This window comes from Hoplias malabaricus, chromosome 8 (assembly GCF_029633855.1).
Source record: "Hoplias malabaricus isolate fHopMal1 chromosome 8, fHopMal1.hap1, whole genome shotgun sequence".
Lineage (NCBI taxonomy): Eukaryota > Metazoa > Chordata > Actinopteri > Characiformes > Erythrinidae > Hoplias > Hoplias malabaricus.
This window is the reverse complement of record NC_089807.1, coordinates 12,702,655-12,722,570: the sequence shown is the minus strand read 5'-3', so window position 1 is coordinate 12,722,570 and position 19,916 is coordinate 12,702,655. Positions and strand designations below refer to the sequence as shown.

At 39.2% G+C, this 19,916-nt stretch overlaps 1 protein-coding gene across 4 annotated transcripts; it reads right to left on the bottom strand.

The window, feature by feature from the left end:
• Nucleotides 1–235: 235 nt before the first annotated feature.
• On the bottom strand, nucleotides 236–19,886 carry ldb1a (LIM domain binding 1a). 4 transcript variants are annotated; one of them, XM_066679383.1, is made up of 11 exons: nucleotides 19,665–19,886; nucleotides 6,211–6,313; nucleotides 6,019–6,063; nucleotides 5,865–5,940; nucleotides 5,616–5,721; nucleotides 5,297–5,469; nucleotides 4,186–4,308; nucleotides 3,848–3,931; nucleotides 3,610–3,733; nucleotides 3,350–3,498; nucleotides 236–2,719 (listed from the first exon to the last, which is right to left on the bottom strand). In XM_066679383.1, exons 1-11 carry the CDS (start codon nucleotides 19,690–19,692, stop codon nucleotides 2,489–2,491), a joined length of 1,242 nt encoding a protein of 413 aa, XP_066535480.1. In that variant the 5' UTR covers nucleotides 19,693–19,886; the 3' UTR covers nucleotides 236–2,488. The 4 variants fall into 4 exon arrangements, with proteins under 4 accessions (XP_066535480.1, XP_066535482.1, XP_066535481.1 ...); XM_066679385.1 differs by having other exon boundaries at nucleotides 236–1,879; XM_066679384.1 differs by having other exon boundaries at nucleotides 3,356–3,498.
• Nucleotides 19,887–19,916: the final 30 nt, after the last annotated feature.

The window sequence follows — 19,916 nt, the reverse complement described above, 5'->3', positions numbered from 1 at the left end:
AGCGCAAAGCTTTGTTTACTCAGGAAGTTACAACCTTTGTACCCATAAACCTCAGACTTCACTGCTTCACCAATCAGGAGGGGGAGTTAAACTGCATTCACCACCTCCGTCACTTTCAAGAAGCCACCCAAGCTGCCCCCAATTTTATAAGAAAACAAGAATGAGGAAGGAAAGATGAGGGAGGGAAAAAACAAACAAACAAGCAGCATATACTTAAGTGAAAATTCATTTTTATTAATACCATACATGAATCATCAATTGCAGACACTAGAAAAAAATATAATTATCAAACAGCCACTATCAAAGGGGCTCTACAAGAACACAAAGGGGCATCCCCTTTGATTTTGTGAATAATCCCAAAGAAACACTGGACTGTTTGAGTGAACTAGCTGGAGAATGTTTTTAAACCGTATATATAAAATAGCCACCCAACTGGGCTGAATACTTGGCTGGAGAAATATGAATTTATATATATATTTTTAATTTTCCCTAACAGACATGAGGCCACAATGCAGAACGCCACCTGGTGTTAAAACCTAGTATGGCTTGAGTCTAGGGGAGTTCAATCACAAAGACTTCATTTTGAAGTGTGACAAAGTCCAACCAACGATATTAACGAATTCCTTTTCTTATAGTCGTCACACCTAAAAATCTGAGTGAAATGATGAGGTCATACATGAAAAAGAAGAAAGGCAGCATCAAATTCCTCTATTATGAATTTGTCCAAAGACTGACATATTATACATAAGAACATTTTATCCAGACGATGCAGCGGCAAGATTAAAAAAATAATAATAAATACATTATACAATGAAATAAAAACTATAATCTACCACCTTAAGTGAATGGTGCTTATAGTCAATGTATCTAAAACATTTCCTAAAATGCATGGTTAAGATTTTTTTACATTAAATTTGATGCTCTAAAGAAGAGTAAATACAATTACACTTATACAGAACTTAGCTACAGTCTTAAATATACAGCACAAATACACAGAGGAGAAAAAAAAGAAAAATATTAAAAAGAAAAATAAAAGAATTCTTCATAGAAACAAATACACAAGGCTTGAGAATAAAGAATCTTGCCCATAGCTTCTTGGTCTGTAGCATTTGAAAAAGGAGTTTAAAAAAAAGAAAATGACTAAAATAATTACAAATGATGAGGAGTACTTACTAACGAGACAGAGGCATTATGCTTTGCGTTTGAGAACATTTGGTCAGTGTCATGAAGTTTTTAAAAGTTCTGAGCTGTTTCCTTGAAGAACTGTATGTGTCATGGTATGGGCAGACATGAGTAAAGTATCTTTTTTGCTTTGTTGTTGCTAATGAATACAGATCCTAGAAACAATGAGCCTTTCAGTGGGAATGAGCTAATGTCTGAAACATGTAGTTTCTAGACATGCATGCTATGACCAAACATTTAACAGGAAGTCAAACATGTAATATATATATTACATGAATGATTGATTCTCCAGTTATCTATTTAATCAAATTCAGCATTTTAACAGGGAACAATAACTAAAATTCTGTAAGAAAAATAGATTGAGAACACAGTGACAACAGTGCAAAAGATATTTAGGGTGCTTTTTTTTTTAATTTTCAAATTTCCCGTTAAAAATTGATACAAAAAAAAAATAAAATAAAAAAAAAATAATAATAATAATAAAAAAAATAAAAAATAACAAACACAACCAAAACACCTCTTTTGAGCCTGGCTTCATGGTAGGCAACTTCTGCATATGACCATACTGAGCATGACCAGTACTCCAGTACCATCATTTACACTTATTTAAACTTTTTTTAAAAAAGACTTTACGTAGTGGTTCTCAACTCCGGTCCTCAAGCTCCGGAACTGTACAGGTTTTTGTTCCAACCAGGTCCTACAAAACAAATAGTTCAGTTTTTTCTTTTATGTTTAAAATAAAATCAAAAGAGAAGGAGCTGGTTTTGAATCTAGTTTTGCACACAATATTTATTACCTGGTAAAATTAAAAATAAAGAAAAACCCTTCCTTGTGAAGTGAGCACAACAGAAACCGCCATGCATTGTCTAGCACAGCGAACAGAGACCCGAGGTTGGAACAAGAACCCACAGACATGGCTGCCTTCACTAACTCGGCTGTTTCCAGGCTCAGAGAATTCAAATAGACCAGACACTGATTTTCTATTATTCCCCCCCCCACACACACACCGCCTGCCAACACTAAGGAAAAATGCAAAGTGAGAATTTCCGTGAAGTAAAACAATATTAAATATCAAATGCAAATTCTACTGCAATTTGCAAAAAGCACGACTGAATACAGAGTCTGGCCAGTTAAGATTCCTCAGAACAGGGCCGGCTTTAAGAACTACAACACGAGTGCCATTCTGATTAAAAAAATAAATTAAAAAAAAGAAAAAAGAAAAAGAAAAAAAGAAAAATGTGTATAATCACACTGCTCTATCAACTGCATGCCTTTTCCCTAGCCCTCCTACAGTGAGTGCTGTAGTCTACTGGGCTGACTGTGAGGTGGGGTTGTCGCTCTTGCTCTCCTGGCTGGAGGGAGCTTTGTTGTTCCAGGGGCTGTTGTTGCCCAGGGCTGGAGAGTTGGTGAAACTGTCCTCGTCATCGATGCCATTGGCTGCATCAAACTGCGTGTTCTCGAGCCGTGTGATCAGTCGCTCATCCTCGTCCCCGAACTCCCCTCCCATCAGAGTGGGCTCACCCACCACCATCACATCCTGCAGGGGACAGGAAGGGGCGCAAACATTATCCCCGCAACACGGGGGTGTTCGAGTGGTGGAGGAGCCTGCACCTTCCATCCCCCAGCAACTTCAGAGGGCACCAAGACTTCACAGCTAAAGCCATGTAAATCGCCCATTTTAATCAAGTAAGCCAGCACAATTGAGCAGCCGCAGAGCACTTTAAAGCTCCAGGAATGGCAACTAGTTTAAAAGCTTGCAATCCAGCGTCAAGTTTAATCTTTAAGAAGCATATTCTACTGTGGCCTTTATTTCCTCAAACTGTAGACCTGTCTTTTGAGAAAAGATCAGCGGTGGGCATCCCTGATCCTTAAGTGCTGCATGGGTTCAATTCCACCTCGGGTCTCCATCATTGGCTGTTTCTGGAGCTCAAAATCAACCTACACAAAACAGGCTTTGACTGATTGACAAAGGCATAGAAAACCCACAGACCTGTTGCCCTGAAGGACCAGGGACTGCCCAGCAATGGATCATGTCCACTTGTCTATGTTGGGTCTGTCTTTCTTTGAACTCTTTCCATCTCTTGTTTCTTCATGCAAAGCTCTCATGCCCACCACCCAGGTGTTGCCCATAACCTAAGTTAAAGGGAAATCAAAATGAGATGCTTACAGGTACCTGGCTGGAGAGCGCAAAGCTGCTAGCTGGACTTTTCTTCTTGCTGTTGCTGTTGTTGTTGGTGCCCCCACCAGAACTGACAGTACTGCCACCGGACATCTTTCTTTTCCGCCGCTTGTTAGGTGCTTGTCGTGCTGGCTCAGCTAGATTGATGGGGGGAAAAAACCCCACATTGATTTAAAAAGGAGCAACGATTATAACTAAAAGCCACCAAAAATGACAGGTGAATGGAGAGGTATTCTCAAGCTCTTTACCTGGTGGGGCAACCATCCTTTGCCATTTCTGAAATAAACAGGTTTTTAAGCAGTCTCTGGGACTGAGGCTATATGTCTTGTGCCTGGACATCAGCTCCTGCATGGGCTCCAGTATTACACAAAGCTAAAAAGAAAACATAATACTTTATGTCTCATCAGTTTATATATTATTTTATAATGGGGAAAAAACATTTTAGGCTATTAAATAAGTACCCTCAAGGGTACTTGTTATACTTACTCGGAGGTAGTTTAGCGTTGAATTGGATAACCCACATCGTGTGATGTTTTTGGAAAGCTGGTCAAGCATCTGAGGGTCCTGTGCCTGTAAAGTTTACATATCTTTAAAACTTGGGTGCAATTATTTTCCTGCTACATCCAGCAGAGATTTTGCTTGATTTGGCACTGAGTGATATTACAGAGCAAAATGGTTTATTTAAAAAGAAAGAAAAGAAAACAACCCATACCACCCACGCACAACATTCCATGTACCATCGTCAGAATAAACCAGCACCACATAAACAAAAAACACCACTTCCTTGTTTAGATGATAATAAAGAATATTTACAGTAAACTCACATGCATGGCCAGTATGCTGCGCGGTACAACTTCACGGTGCTGTCTGATGCTGAAGTGCCACGTTTTTATGCGCATCATATCATCAAACATGAACTCCAGATATAATCTGCCTTCCACACATACCTGAATATATAAAAAGCCAAGTATAATCAAGATATTAAAACACTGGCAAAAATCAAAGTAATCAATGTTTAAACTCAACAGTGGTATTATCACCACTGGGGGGTGTATATCACAACAAGAATTGATGTATGCCTTGTTCGACACTACATTCATTTTTAAGAAGTAGTAAATGTGCAACACCTAGACAAATTAAAAGTCAATTCATGAACTGACTGACAGTCTGTCTCAGGACTAGTTACTATGATAACTTAAAATGAGATGCATGCCAAAGTAGCTAAAATAAGAACCTAAAGGTTTTGGTTACGTAACAAAATCCCTCCATAGTACAGAAAAATCTAAATGTAACAAAGTCTGTAAGACCTCAGAATTGATTGTAACACAATAGAAATATAGAGCAAAGTAAGTAAAAATCAAATGCAGTGTTGCTCATCTCCGAAATAAATCATGAAACAATAAAAAAAAAAAAAAAAAGAGAGACGCAATTTAATATACGGCATCAGGTGCTACATTATTTTTTTAATGTAGGATATTGTTTATACTTCACTTAGATAAATTTTATTTTCATGATGTACACTCTATATCCATGTATACTGGTCATTTAGATGGCTAACCTCCCCAACACAAGTTCCAAACACCATCCAAGGCTCTCATAAGCAAAGACATTTCCATACACATAACTAACAAGAATTTTGGTTGTAACAAATACCTTAAGCCTAAAATGAATATTATTAACGAATTAAGTTCACTCATATACACATTGTAAATTTCTAATTATTTTGCTCTGTATTTTTTCCTGTAAGGCATTAAAAACAATTTTTTTCAATTAAAATAAAACACCTATTTTATAAATTTCAGGGTTGGTGTCAGAAAGGGAAAAGATTATATTGTGCCCTCTCAGACTTTTAGATTTCATACCAAGTAATTTCTAAGGTTAGAATTCAAAGCAAATTTAACCCAATTACACACATTAATTTAAAGAGTCAGGTACCTGTGTGAACATAGGCTTGCCGTTCTGTGTGACCATAGTGCATTGATCACAGTCAAGGGACACAAAATTGCTGTGAAAGGACTCCTTTGGATGCTTCAGCACATAGAAAAGCTCAGTGGCTCCTCCCTCAAATATACTCCTGAAGTAGCGAGGAATCAACGTCCGACCAATAGCTACAACCAAAAACAGAACTTTGTTACTAATTTTACTCAAAAAATAATGGCAAGACATTAGAGACCAAATGTAAACATGCAATATGATCAGTAAACCTACTTGGTGAAAATACAATTGGCAAATTTTTAGTATGAAGATAACTTACTATATCGTTTTGGTCCGTCTTCCAAGCAAAAAGTTATAGTCAACATTGCATCATCTTCAAAAAACTCAGTAGTGAATGCATCCCACCACAGATTGTCACAGTCCTGCTGAAATAGCATAACATTCATGTTTTAAAAACAACACCTTCACACTAGACAAAAAAAAATATATACACACATAAAAATAAAAAATAAACAATAAATTCTAGTCTGTATTACCAGCAAGAATCTCACTAAGGACAGTCTCTTACCTCTGTCCAGTTTTGCAGTCGTTTGTTGAGTTCAAATATCCTGTAGTCTGTTTGGTTTCCATATGGTGTGTGCCTTCTGTGACAAGACATGTAGATTAGTGTAGATACTTACAAATCAACAAATAAGAAATACATCACTGTATCTCTCACTTACCCTATTCCAGGTTCCATATATGACGGGGGATACATTGGTGTTGGTCTGCAATTTAAGAAACATTGTAAATGTTGAATGTACTCACCAATGCTGTATTATTTTTATCTGCATTATAAATAAAAACCTGAATATTAAACATCAGTTACAACTATAATATTTACTCAGCATACACGCCACAGAATCTTGCCTTACCCCACATCTCTGTCTAGCATTGTGCCAGGGTGAAAAGGTGGGAAGGCACTACCGTTGGGGGGCTCCTTTGGGGAGTACAGCTTGAACGACTTGGACGAACAGCCTGCATTACAAGAGAGAAAACCCAGCTTAGCAGTGTGCCAAATACAAAAGGTGAAAATAACACACAACAATTAACTAGAAAATCTCTAATGTTTGTTTTTTTTTGTGTGAAAAATGTAATTCAGTGTAGCTGTCACTTTTTCCTGTCAAATACTAAATTTAATTCTTGACTATGCCCTTTGCCCCCAATTAAACAAACAAAATCTTAACTGCCTGACCTACATTAAAACTCTGTTTGAAATTTAAAGCCCTGCTTGACTGGCCCTTTTAAAAAAAATTGTGGCATCTAAGCCCTTTAAGACATATTAAGACTTTTCTGTTGCTGTGGTTTGAGACAGGCTATACATATGAGCACATAACCACTGGATTCACAGGAGGCCTTCAAAAATAAAATGCTTCATTCTCTGCATTCAGACAACACCATGTGACCACATGACACAGGGTCTATCTGCAGCTTACGCTACATAATGCCCATCCCCCACTTGCTCCAATACCATTAAATTTTTGCTTGTTGAACCATAGATTGTGAAAGAATTTTAGATAAACCAGACTTAAAACTTTTGAAAATTTAACAGAAAAAAATACACGAGTACCAAGACTTGACTACTCTCTTTAATGCAATATTTTAGTCAGATTTTGTAATAAAATCAGAATAAATCCTTAAATGAGGAGAGAGAACATAATATAGTGAGAGACATGAAGACAGAACAAACCTTTATCTCTTAATATAAAATTTCAAAGATGTGCAATCACCTGAATCATGTGCTGAGGCAATGACTATAATCTCTTTATTTCCCCTACATTCACAAAACCACTGCTCAGTAACTGCCATTACACTGTCACAATCCACAGAGCCTGCACTCCATGGGAAGACTGATACCCACTCCAGTTAAGAAATAGTTTAGACAAAGATGCTTAAAAGAATGAATATTTAACAAAGCTGCTTGAACTGCACACAAGTCAATGCAATTCCATGCAATTTAGCAAGGACCAGGTAATGGTGTGTAAGGAGGCAGATGTATCCTCATCCCTTCCCCCAATGGGCTCGCAGAGCACAAGCAAACATCAACCACATAATCCCTCTCTCATTTTACTGCACCCAGAAGTGCCGGTTTCCTGTTAATCAGCTGCACCACCCACTGGTTGTTAAATACATTTAAAAAAGCCTATAGGAACTAAAAACATTCAAATATATGGACTAATCAATTTCTGAATTTGTTTTTGTACGTCTAATCACACCCCCAAAACAGAAATGCGAGCTTAAAAAAAATAAATCTGATCTTGATGTGGACATATAAAAGAAAATATCTTAAATATAATATCTTTCATTTGTTTATTTTTTAAGCTTTTGATGTTGTATGTAACATAACTCTGAACACATTGTAACTTGTGGTGCATCTATGAAAATTAAGTAGCAAAACTGTTCCATTTAAATTTGTTGCTTTTGTGAGGTCGGAAATCCAATAGATTTACGTCTCCCTAAAAAGCCTACAACAACTTAAACTCTTTAAAAAGACTTACATAGTATTAAAGAGGTTTTTAAAAGGATCATACACTTCATGCATAAATATACTATTCTTTAAAGCAAATTAAAACCAATCATTTTAGTAAGAAATAAAAAGATGTTGAAGACAGGTTACGCAATTATACATGAAACAGTAACCTGTCTAGATCTCCTTACTGAATGCCTAACTGAAACAGATATGATAGGTATGTTTAATGTCTTTTTTTAAAGCTGCTTCAAAAGACCTAGAACTAAAGGTTGATGGGGAAAACAGACCCTCTACTGGTACTTTAGACCATCAACCACCAGACATTACACAACATTCAAGTTCAAACTTGAGGATTTCCTGTCAGGGCATATTGTCACTACTGCTTTCTACTTCTACTATATGTTTTTTTCCTCAGTTGTTGACAATTGCTAATGCTTTGTTATTGTGCATTTGAGATTGGAGGCCCTCATTCAGAAAGCAGGAGATAAACAGTTCGTTAAAACGTCACCGTGAGTGGGCGGGGCGAAACCGCTGCAGGTTAAATTAAAAGGCAATTAATATACTAACAACTAAAGGATGCCCATTTCATTATTTATATTGCCGCATAGTACACCAATCTAGCAAATGTATGTATGTAGACAATGACATTTTTCTTTAGTGTTATTTAATGCAGTGTAATATACATTTGATTAAAACGATTCTGTTAATCAAAGAAGAGAGATGTTGTCGAACCTTTCTTAATCCCTGGCTTTACACGCCTCTCCTATCTCACTTCACCAAGGAGCTAAGCGCCCCTTAAGCTCTTCGGAGCAGAAACCGTTGATTGTTTTTCCATATTGGAAAGGAATGCCCGTTGGTATTAAGTTTGTCTAATGTGAATTGAAATGCAGGGTGTTAAGAACATACTTTTTTATATTTATTTGTGCTGCTTAGCTTTAAACCTCGATAAAAACTCAAGCTAAACTCCCCCCGCCGGTCGCCTCTCTCAGACGGCCTGCTTCAGGCCTAGCTCAGGTTCGCACACCAAGCTGAAATTTACATTTGCATAAAATTATTCGTTCCACCTTAAACGCTGCAGCCGTTACACTCTAGCGACTGAACAGCTGCACCTTTTAAGGCGGAACGGAACCTTCGCGTGGTTTTCAGGGTTTATTAAAAACAAAACAACAAAAAACACGGCCCGTTAGTGTAGCTCTCTGTTGCCATTTTAACTCACACCTGGATGACTTGTTCCACAGGAAGCATTATAACACAATGAACATTTCCAGGAAGTAAGCTATGGCGCTAAAGTTAATATTAAGCCGTTAGCGTTTACCTGTCCAAGAAGAAATCGCTGGGCTCGGTTCTCCAAGCCCGGTCTCACACAAGCTCCTGGAGTCACTGGGACACAGCTACAATCACCATCTTAAAAACCCATGGCGCGGGGAAATACCGAACCCAGTCCTTTTGCAATTTACAGGAAGAAAACTGATGGTCTTCTTTACCAACCAGGAGCAGAAAGAGCCCCAGTAAACCGGCCCCCTTTGTTCCTCACTCAGGGAGCGAACAATAGCTTGTAACCGCGCTATGTGCGCTTCACCCCAACACCCCCTCGCTTCTCTTGTGCATCAAACCCTGAGCTTTCCCTCCGAGCAAAACCCACCCCTCCCCCCGCGAGCGCTCGCAACTGCCCTCCCTCCTCCACAGCTCATATCTGCAGCCAGTATTAACCGCTCCGCTGATCTCCATAAAACCCTCAAAAGAAGCAAAATAAGGAGAAGCTGCTCGCGAGTATGCATGTCATGTACATCGATGACCCGTGCTTATTTGCTATTAGTATTAAATCTAAGAAAGGTGTGAGCAATGCTCACTGCTGGGTCAGCTGCGTACCAGTCAGTTCGCTTAAAGTGCCCTCAGCGTTTGAAAAACAAACTTTCTTTACCATTTTTAATAAAACAATCACCGTTAACCCACTTGTCACTTTTCATTCCTTTGTGTTGACAGAGGGATAATGTATAAACAGCCCGTTTGACAGGGCCGCTTCAAAAAGTGCTTTCACTATGTCACAGAAATCAAAATATTTACACATTGTCACTATCCAGAGAAAAACATATCACCAAATAGTAACTATATAAAGAGAAGGATAAGCCTTCTTAACTTTAAATGGAAGCCAGTGTAAAAAGATTTTATTCCAAGTAACTTTGGAGCATTTCAATAGGTCCATTCATTATTTTTAATGTGAAGGACATCTGATGCATTCAACTAATGTAGTAAACAGAAAATCAACAATAATGGAAATGCATGTTTTTCTTTGGACAGAGGCAGTATAAACCGCGCTTCACTCTGCGCTGTTGAATTAATATCAGAACCAGTCACAGGTCACCCATAATGCACAGCAAAAAACAAACAAGTCTGTATAATTTTTAAATATGAACCCATGTACCACCTGCTCCATCACAAACATATAACTATATAAAGTGCAAGTGCATACACATGCCAAGGTGCCTTGATAAGTCTGACCATATTATTTGTTTTTAAGTGAGGCTGATTACAGTAAACAGATACACATCCGCACATCAATCATCAGTTGCCACGTTAATGGAACATCAGTCAATCTCCAGTGTTCTCTCCTTTGCCCCTAATTTAATATCTGTAGCCACTGGACAGCTGGTCTGCTGATAAATCCTGACTGGCCGCAGATCACATGTGAGCATGTGTGATGGGTCATGCATTTCAGTCTCTAGTCAGTGAGAGGACCACAACAGAGCATTAGCCCCATCTACTGGCTACACAGTTACCAAAGAAAAAGAAAAAAAGAAAAAAAAAAGCCTTTTTCCACTGCTACAGTTAAGATTTTAAAGAGAACGTTAAAAAACGTAAATCAAAATCTACTCAAACTTTCGTTCTACTTATATATGACATTAACAGGAATAAAATTTGTACAATGTTGAAGCACTTCTATTGTTCCCTGCATCATGATTTTTTTTTTAACACATTGTGAAGGACAGCTGCTGTGTTCAAAAGATGAGGAACACTAAAAACTATCAAAAATAAGATACATGTTTTTCATTGGACAGTGGCAATTTGGTCATGCCAAAAAGCTTAATGAATTACTACTTTTCATTTGTTTATTGCACAGCAGAAATTAATGTTCATTCCAGGCTATTTTTAATATGTTTATGCATCAGAAAATATTGACATGAACAGACAGATGTACAAAAATTGTGCACAATTCCAATATTGGTGTATTACATCCAATAAATTTTATTCAAGCTAACTGTATGTGTCGTTATATTATAATGCAGTGGTTCCCAAAGTTAAGTGAACGGCGCTATTTCATTGGTGGCACAGCAAGGCAAATGAAAACATGTATGATACATGCCACTTTAAAATAATTTGTCACTTTTGTTTCAATATGACATTTGGAGTTTTGTATAAATTACAATGTTTTAAATTAATTCCAGTGGCGTTTGGAAGCTAATGATGTGAACGTGTTTGTGGGAGTTTGGGGGCAAAGCTGAATGTTTAATAGGATGGGGGGGTAGCTCAAATTAGAGCAACCATAGCCGCTAAATGCTGTATGTTTGTCTAGGTTAGTTCCTGTTGTGTTTGCATTAAGACAGTTTATGACAACATGGCCTCTTATTTTAGTTTTATCTCAAAAAGACTTGACACAACGCCTATCAACACACAGTCACTGTCCAATGAAAAATATTTATCTCAATTAATAGTTAATTTACAGGAGTAGGAAAACACTTTCACGTTAAACAGATGTCAATGTGCAAATATTTTACTCTAAGTAATTTTGTAGCATTTCAATTGGCTTTCTTTGTGAAATTTTCACAATGTGAAGGACAGCCGAAGTATTGAAATGATGTAGTAAATTAAAAATCCACAAAAATGTAGATACACATTTTTCCCCAACAACAAACTTGAATATAGCCTGTGAATACGCCGACACAACCTTTTTCCGAAATCCTGCATCTATCATTGACCGGAGAAGTATTTTTTTTATTTTCAAGTTATTAACTATTTTAAAGAAATCTCCTCTATCACAATGTCGCTCTCTTTGTAGACAACTGTAGTGATGTCTCTAACAGGGCACAGTTTTCTCATGAACTAAAAATATCTTTCATCTGCTGCCATTTCTGTGCTTTGGATAAGAGGAGATGTCGCCCTGGGAAAAACTGTACACCACACAGCCATGGCTGACAAAATCTTCCTCCCCCTGATGAGACTTGTGCTTCCTTCTGAGCTCCAGGGGCTCTTTGATATGGTGCATCTCAGTGGCCCCCAAAACCGCAGCAGCATCAGCAGCTCCTCTCCTCTAGTTTCCTCTCCTCTCCTCGCCCTGGCCGCTCACAGCTACACGCCTGGCAGAGCGCGATAATGCTCTGGTGACAGACACAGGATGTGAGGGCCATACTAACTACAGCAGAGGAGTGACTGCAGTATAAATTCACTGCCTACATGCCCAGCGCACATCCAAATCAGTTCTACAGGACCTTTATACACTGTGATAAACACTGCAAAACCTGCACGTTTGAATACAGACACAAGGCAGTCTCGACCGTTCTGGTAATAACAGCGCTTCAGCTGAATTTTCTTCTTCTTCTCCCTTCCTCAGGTAGAAAAACTGCACAAGATTGTGTGTATTATGTAAATAACATTACTGTTAAATATCTATTTAAAACATTAAAATGTTATTTAATATTTATAAAAATCTTTACATATTCTAGGAGAATTTCACTATGAAAGAACCCATAGAAAAGACAAAGTTAAATCTTTTTTCTTTATCTTCTTAAAAGATATAATTTCAATAACAATAAGCCATGTCCAATATAATTCCAAAGATTAAAAATGCTGAGAATCAAGGAATGTCTGACGACAACAGCTGCTCTGCATTAAAACATCAGGTGTAAGTGCCACAGTATTTATCACAGCCTTTTAAATAGTGCACCCTGTATTTATTTATTAACCAAAACACCATCAGATTTCACAAAAAGACATTAATGCCAGCGTTAAGTCCCTCAGTTAACAACAGTCAGACAAACTGCATGTCAGTGAAGTGTGAATGTCATTCAAATTCAAGGGTATTATTATTAGCTCATGCCCTTGCTTTACGACCACAGTGAACTGCTCTGTAATTTGTATGATCTCAATGCCATAAAATGAATATCTAAAATCACTACAAATGAAAGATTCATATTACGGTCAAATGAGCATGTGGTGTGGATACTCACAGTCATTCACAGTCTCTCTCTGTCTTAACTGGACAAATCTTATGTGCCATTTACTTTGTGCTTCCCGTGGCTATACAGCGCTGAAGTAAGCTGAAACCTTACTTTAGAGAAGTGCTGAGGCAAGCCATCATCTCATTTAGAGCCAGAAGTCTATCAGCCCCTGACTGACCTCGCTTCAGACATGTCTCCCTCTATTAAATTAAACCATAATTCAGCACACAGGAGGAGATATTGCGTGCCTCATCGTTGGCCCAGGGTGGACAATATAGGAAATTAACAATAATGCTACAATACACGAAGACATTTTGACGACATTTAATGCTCATCACCATGATTTATACTGATTTAATAATAAAAAATAAATAAATAAAAATACTATTAAAATCTAAAGTACAATTATTATTCCACCTATAAGACCACACTACATTTACTTATACTCACTTTGTAAATGTGACATGCAGGTGGTCTGTGAAGCACAGGTTTTCTCCAAACCTTCCATTATGAGCAGTTTCTACAGCTCTGCTGATATGCTTTTGTTTATTTTTCCATCTTCAAACAGTAACTACTTTGAATATTAACTGGTATTACATTATCAGAATGTCCTTCCTCTGCTGCACTCAAAACACATACGTCAGTATTTTACTGCAGGAGATGACCTAAACTGGTTTTAGCTGGTTTATTTTCTACTGACCTCCTTTGTGGCTTTACATCACGATGGGCTTGCATAGCCCTTCTGTCATAAAGCAACAGAACCAAGCCAAATCACATCTTCCTCTCCTTATTAAACAATCAGGTTTTGTGTACACAGTGTATCTCATGTCCCCTGCTTAGTGGGGTCAGTTTACTTTGTTGAAAAAACACTTCACAGCCTCTTAGATAGAGTGCCACACAGCAGGGATTGGGAAGAGATATACTGGATGTAGACGAAAATCAATGTGTGGTTTAATATGCTAAGGGAAATAGAACATCTGTCACTTGTAATTCAATTCTCTAATGGCTTTTTGTGAATATGTACAGAATGTTCCCTAATATTCATATCACAGTCATCACGCAAGCTTGTTATTTGTCACACTAAATGGCAAAAGTGAAAGCTGGCAACAAGACATTTTACTGCTACATTGCTTGAGGGAGATGGGGGTGGGGGGCACAGAAAGAAGTGAGTGACAGAAAGTGAGAGAGCATCAATTAGACAGCATGAAAAGGAGGAGCAACATTGAGAGGAAAAGATAAAAAAAAAAAGGCATTAAATGAAGAAGAAAATGCGAGTGAGAAAAATCCAAAAGAGAGTCAGACTACATTTGAGGAAAAAAAAAAACTGACAGACAATGTGAGAGAAAAATACAAGGAATACAGTGAAAGAGTGATAAAGTAAGAGAGAGAAAGAATGCTAGTTAAGAATAAGTGTAGAGGAACATTTCGATGAACCTTCTTATGTCTCATGGCAGGGTCATGGAGGTCACTATACCATCCACAGAGATCTTGGTGCAAAGCAAACAGCTGCTCTACTACTGCTTCCTCCAACTCAGCATGCATCGCAAACATCATCCGCTTACATCCACTTGCCACACTCCCACATCTCTCACAGCACTCTCCTTTTCACTCCAGCAAATCTGTCCTTGTGATCTTGCCATTGTCAGTGTTCTATTTTGTCAGCAGTAAAAACAGGTCCAATTTAGTGCAGAGCCTAACAATCCTGGTTAGTTGATCAAAACAGTTCAAATGCTGTTTCATTTAACCATAAGTTTCTATTTAGAATTAAATCAAAGCACCATTTAAAAATGTGTTTAACTCCAGTCTTTGCCCAATCACAGGGCTGATGCATCATGCACACAGTACCAGAGAATGTATGTGTGCGCGCGTCTGGCACATGCCAGCTCTCATGCAACATTCTCTCACCATTGCGCACACGTGACCTCGTAATGAGTGCCTGCATCCTCGCCTCACTGCTGCCAGAGGCTGCTGACGAGTCAAGGGGAGCTGATTTTCAGCACAGGAAGCCATTTTGTTTGAGCTACACGTAATGAGACAGATCTGTGAGGCTCTGAGATGGGTAAAGGAGTGGGGGGGGGTGTGTGTTGCCTACACACACACACTGTGCAAGCAGTGTCAGTCGTACAGGGAAAGAGTGAATCAGGGCACATTTCTCTCCGCTCCACATGCACACTCCCTGTGTTGGCTCTTGGCTTCTGGCTGCAGCCATTGAGAAACATAAAACAGCCATGGCTTTGTGAGCTTGCCATTTTAGCTCTGCTTTTCCTCTAATCAAGGAGGCCCATGTGACTTTCTGCATGAAGTAGCAGAGCTCCTGCTGATTCCGAGTGCTCTGTGTGTGAGAGAGTGGGGCAGCAGCGAGCGCTTTGCATGAGCGTGTTTGTATGTCTGTTGGACCAAGGGAGGGAGAGGCATTAGCACTGGATTTCTATTTTTACCAGGTTGTCTCCATAAAGGCTGATATTGCCTTAGCAAGACAGTACAAGAGAGGTCTGGATTCAACAGTGTCCTGTTAATAGCTAATTTTGAAATTAGAAATTCCACTACAGAAACTAACAAAGTATATACAATAATATTCTATAAAAAGCCTGACATCAAGTAGTGTCAATTTGAGGTTTCTAAGAGGGTTTCACATCTAATTCTGTAGAAATAAGTCAGATAAAACAACACAAAACACAGGCCAATGTAACATCTCTAGGTAAGTGGAATGTGTGGAACAGGAAGTGTATTTTAAGCCGTAATTTTCAAAAATGCACTAAAAAAGGTCACGAGGTTGGCCTCCAGTGTAAGAAGATATGGGAAAGTGCATTTCAAGCCCTCTTTTCCAGGCATAGAATAAGGCCAATTTTGGGTTTGCACGTGGATTCCCACCACTTACCCAGAACAAATAAAGCAAGAAATGCACCATAAAAATCAAGAGAGCCACCACGGCGGTAGGTATGTCAGACGATTAAATAATGTACACTTGAAACCCACAAATCCAAAGGAGTACAACACGTAGCCAATCTCAGGTTGGCAAGTGGGTTTTCCACCACTAAAGCTGTACAAATAAATCAAGAAATTACACCTTAAAAAGGATAGCCCCAACTGTGCACCATATCTGTAGGTATGCAGGAGGACAGGGGGCCACTGAGGCTCAAGATACACACACTCCCACATAGCCTGCATAAGCACAGGAATGTAAACAAAATGAGACTTCAAACAGTGCCATGTGTTAGGAGGAGGGGCATGGGCCTGGGAGTGAAGATAGCATCGTATTTCCAGCTGAGGTGAATATCGCAATCAGGTTTTATGGAGCGCCACAGCCTTTTATGGAGCAATGCAGAGAGAGCCCACACAAAAGCAGCTCATTTCAACATGAAACAACTGTCTCTCCTACTCTCTTTCTTTTCCCCTGCCTCACCCCCTTTTTTCTCCCCTTCTCCCTCCCTCTTTCCTTGCCTCAGCCAAAAAAAGAGAACAATCAGGACACATGGCTGGAAATTTCCATGACCACACTCATAAAAAATGTACCCTTGTGAACATAATCTAGTTGATTTTAAACAAATGTTATGCACCAAAATGTTGGCTTGTTTATCCTCTGAGCTGCCAAAAAGGCTTTCATGGCTGAGTCTTGTACCATGATAAGGATCTCACTTGGGAGCAATTGAGGAAACTGTCTGCGTTGTGCTGATGCCACTCGGACAACCTGAGCATCCGTCTAAACTTGTCTAGATGGTACACATTGCAAGGCCTCTATTCTGATCTTTATCCCACCAAAAGTAAAGGAGATGCATCATATGTCTTATTATTCTGTTTGGGACTCCATAGAGCTGCTCACTCAGTTATGAGAGGCACAATGTGACTCTAATACATCAAACACACGGACTTGGTTAAGAACTCATATGAAGGCTTTAAAGAGTAAAAACAGGTAAGTGACTGATGGACTGAATCTGTAAGAAACCATGGCGACCAGTGGCAAATCAGTATTCCTAATGCTTACCAATGCATCTTATTCACCACAGAATTATCAAGCACTTATTACTGCACAGTAGACCATCACAAGTCAAAGGACTATAATGCTTGTCCATCAATAACTGTCCGATACATGTATTCAGGACCATTTCCCATATAGCTCAAATCTGTCTGCTGAACCTCTTCTGGTGCCATGCAGTAATGACTTCAAATTAGTTATGACTGAACCTTTATCCATGATTGATCCATTGCCATGGCTTTCAATGTTAAGTTAAAGGATTGCACTAGTAAATACGGCCATTTTTTCTAAACTGTACCCTGTAACAGTTTAACAAAACAAGGTCCCTGTTGTATCCTATATCTCTTCTCAAGGCCTTCCTTTCCCTTCCCTTAACCTACAGCCTTATGAAATTTAATACTGCCATTAATCTGATAGGAGGTTCCAAATTGAATCTGCTGGCAAGGAGATTCCCCATGTGGATGTTGGCTATTAAATCCAAAGGCCCTTCAGATATCTACTCGGGTGTAATTTGTGCCATGTCTCCCATGGGTTATTTTCACTTGATTCACACACTGTTGTGACCAGAAGCCTTTTAAGATGATTCTGCCACAATGCTCGCTTAAGACTGGCTAAAACGGTTCTGTGGATAAAACTCAGAGAGAGAGCGTCAACCACTCAGAATACAACAGAGTAAGAAGTTACATATCAATGGCTATTTAATTATAATTAAAACTTGCTTAAAAACTGTTTATTCATTCGTCATACACAAGTGCGACAAAACTAAAAGAAAGCAGAACAGACACAGGTAACTCTAGGTCACTGGTCACAACCCTGGTTCTGGAAGCCCACTGTCCTGCACATTTAAAAATGTTTCCTGCTTAAAACGAGGTTTGATATAAAGTTGGGTTTAAAGTGAGCTGATGAGTTGGGTTATGTGTTTTAGAAGCAAGAAAAATACTAGCAGTGAGTTTTCACCATCAAGTTTAGGAAAAAGCTGCTTTAAGACATTGGTCACTTTGAACATTTGGACATTGAAGCAGACGGCAGGACTGCTTCAAAGATGTCCAGGAGGGGGATTGATGACCACTGCTTTAAGATAACCCTCTTACATATAAAAGGTAGGAAACAAGGACCATGGAAAACCTGGTACCACTACCACTATATAAACAGCAATTGAAGCTTTCATTTTAAAGCCAAAAAAAAAAAAACCCACTTAGGGCAAGTCTCCAGTAAAGAATGGAAAATATATATAAAGCAAAAGATTGACACAGTAAATGTCAAAAAAGGAGAACACATTTTGTAGTTGAGGCTTTCTGTTGTCCTGTTCACACTTTGGATTTGCATGCAATTTGTGTTTAGGATTAATAGCAAATTTATTAGGGAAATAAAAACACATGCTTTGATAGAGTTTTAAATAGATACTCAGCGTTTTGCAATAAAACACTATGTTGCCTTATAACAAAGTGTGGTACAGAGACACGGTTCTGACGTAATTGTACCTTCCTCACTTCAAGATCATAACATCCCAGGGCATTTCCTTGCAAAGGGCAGGAGTATTACCCCAATGTCCTGGCTAAATCTATAACTGTGACCCCCTAATAATCTCCATCTTACAAAGATAAATAAAGAAATAACTAGCTTTAATTACTCTTTCCCCATCTGCTGGCTACTAAACAGCTGATGTGTGGTGGCCATAGAGTGCAGACTGGGTGCTATCGCGTCTTCCAGGCAGATGCTGCACATTGCTATTGGTTAAGGGGAAGCCCTGAAAGTGTGTGAAGTTATTTGCATGTCAAGAAAATGGCGAGTCACAGTGAAACCACAATTTCAATCGTATTATTAGAAACTGTGCATCAAGATATTCCCCATGAAAAAGTCTGGAGAGAGAATTAACTTCTGTAACCTCTTCCACAGATTCAGGTAAATGCCAAGGCTACATGTTTGATCATGACTTGTTCCTTATAGCAACTTGTAGAGCTGTGAGAAAGGGCTGACGTCACATGAGAAAGTGTGCACTCAGCACACGGATGTAAACCAGTCTGAGAGGCTGTTCAGGTCGCAGCAGCATTCTCTTTCTATACAGGAAGTTACAGCTCCGATACGCATACAAGAGGACTTAAACTCTGAAGTGAATGAACCAGGAAACCTTCACCTGAACCCAAACCCGAGGTTAAAAACACACTGAGCACAAGTCTGTCATGGCTGCTCTGCTTCCCCTCTGCCACCAAGAGCCAGATTCACACTGGAAATTACTGCGCAGTTCATTTGCCACTGCAGAACATGACACACGAAGATCCCCATCTAAGTAGTGCTCGTGTGCAAAACTCTGGGCGCCCCTGGTCAAAAGCACGTGCTTTGTTGATGTTTCACGTTTTACACGTTGCACACGTCCTCAAACACAGACTGCATTTCTGCACATTTCAACGCGACAGTTTAGCTGCTGCAATTAAACTACTGTGGAAATATAAACAAACATGACCCGTGCAAGAGGTTTGGCATTTAGGTTCAACTCAGCTTTACGGTTTAAAAAAGCGCGATTTTAAACTTCTTCCTCGGCGTTGTGGACTTTTCACAAACACAAACAAATCCTACGTACTCTTCAAACTTCTACAGCTCCAACCACAAAGTGTTCGGCGCGTGGCTGAACTGTGTGAAGTGTAAAAGAGAAGGAGAAGGAGCTGGATATCTTACCTGGGCAAGCACAGCCTCCAACAGACATCTTCTCACATGTTTGGCTCTGCTCGGTACAGAAAGCTGCTGGCGAGTCCACGCACTGTGAGCATGGGCTCTATCTGTGGAGGCAAACAAACACACACGCACGCGCGCGCGCGAGGGGAGGGCAGTGAGCAGGAGAGTGAAATGGAGTAAAAACGCAGAAACAAGACCTAGCTCGAGCTACATGCAGGAAGCAGGAATTATGTTCCTTCTCTGCTCGCCTCTGCG

Excerpts from the sequence above, each read along its gene's own strand:
- ldb1a (XM_066679383.1), bottom strand. The coding sequence starts at position 19,692 with ATGTCTGTTGGAGGCTGTGCTTGCCCAG. Across the intron at positions 5,722-5,864 it reads GACTGCAAAACTGGACAGAG|CAGGACTGTGACAATCTGTG; the intron begins GTAAGAGACTGT and ends ATGCTATTTCAG. Across the intron at positions 3,499-3,609 it reads AAGGATGGTTGCCCCACCAG|CTGAGCCAGCACGACAAGCA; the intron begins GTAAAGAGCTTG and ends CCATCAATCTAG.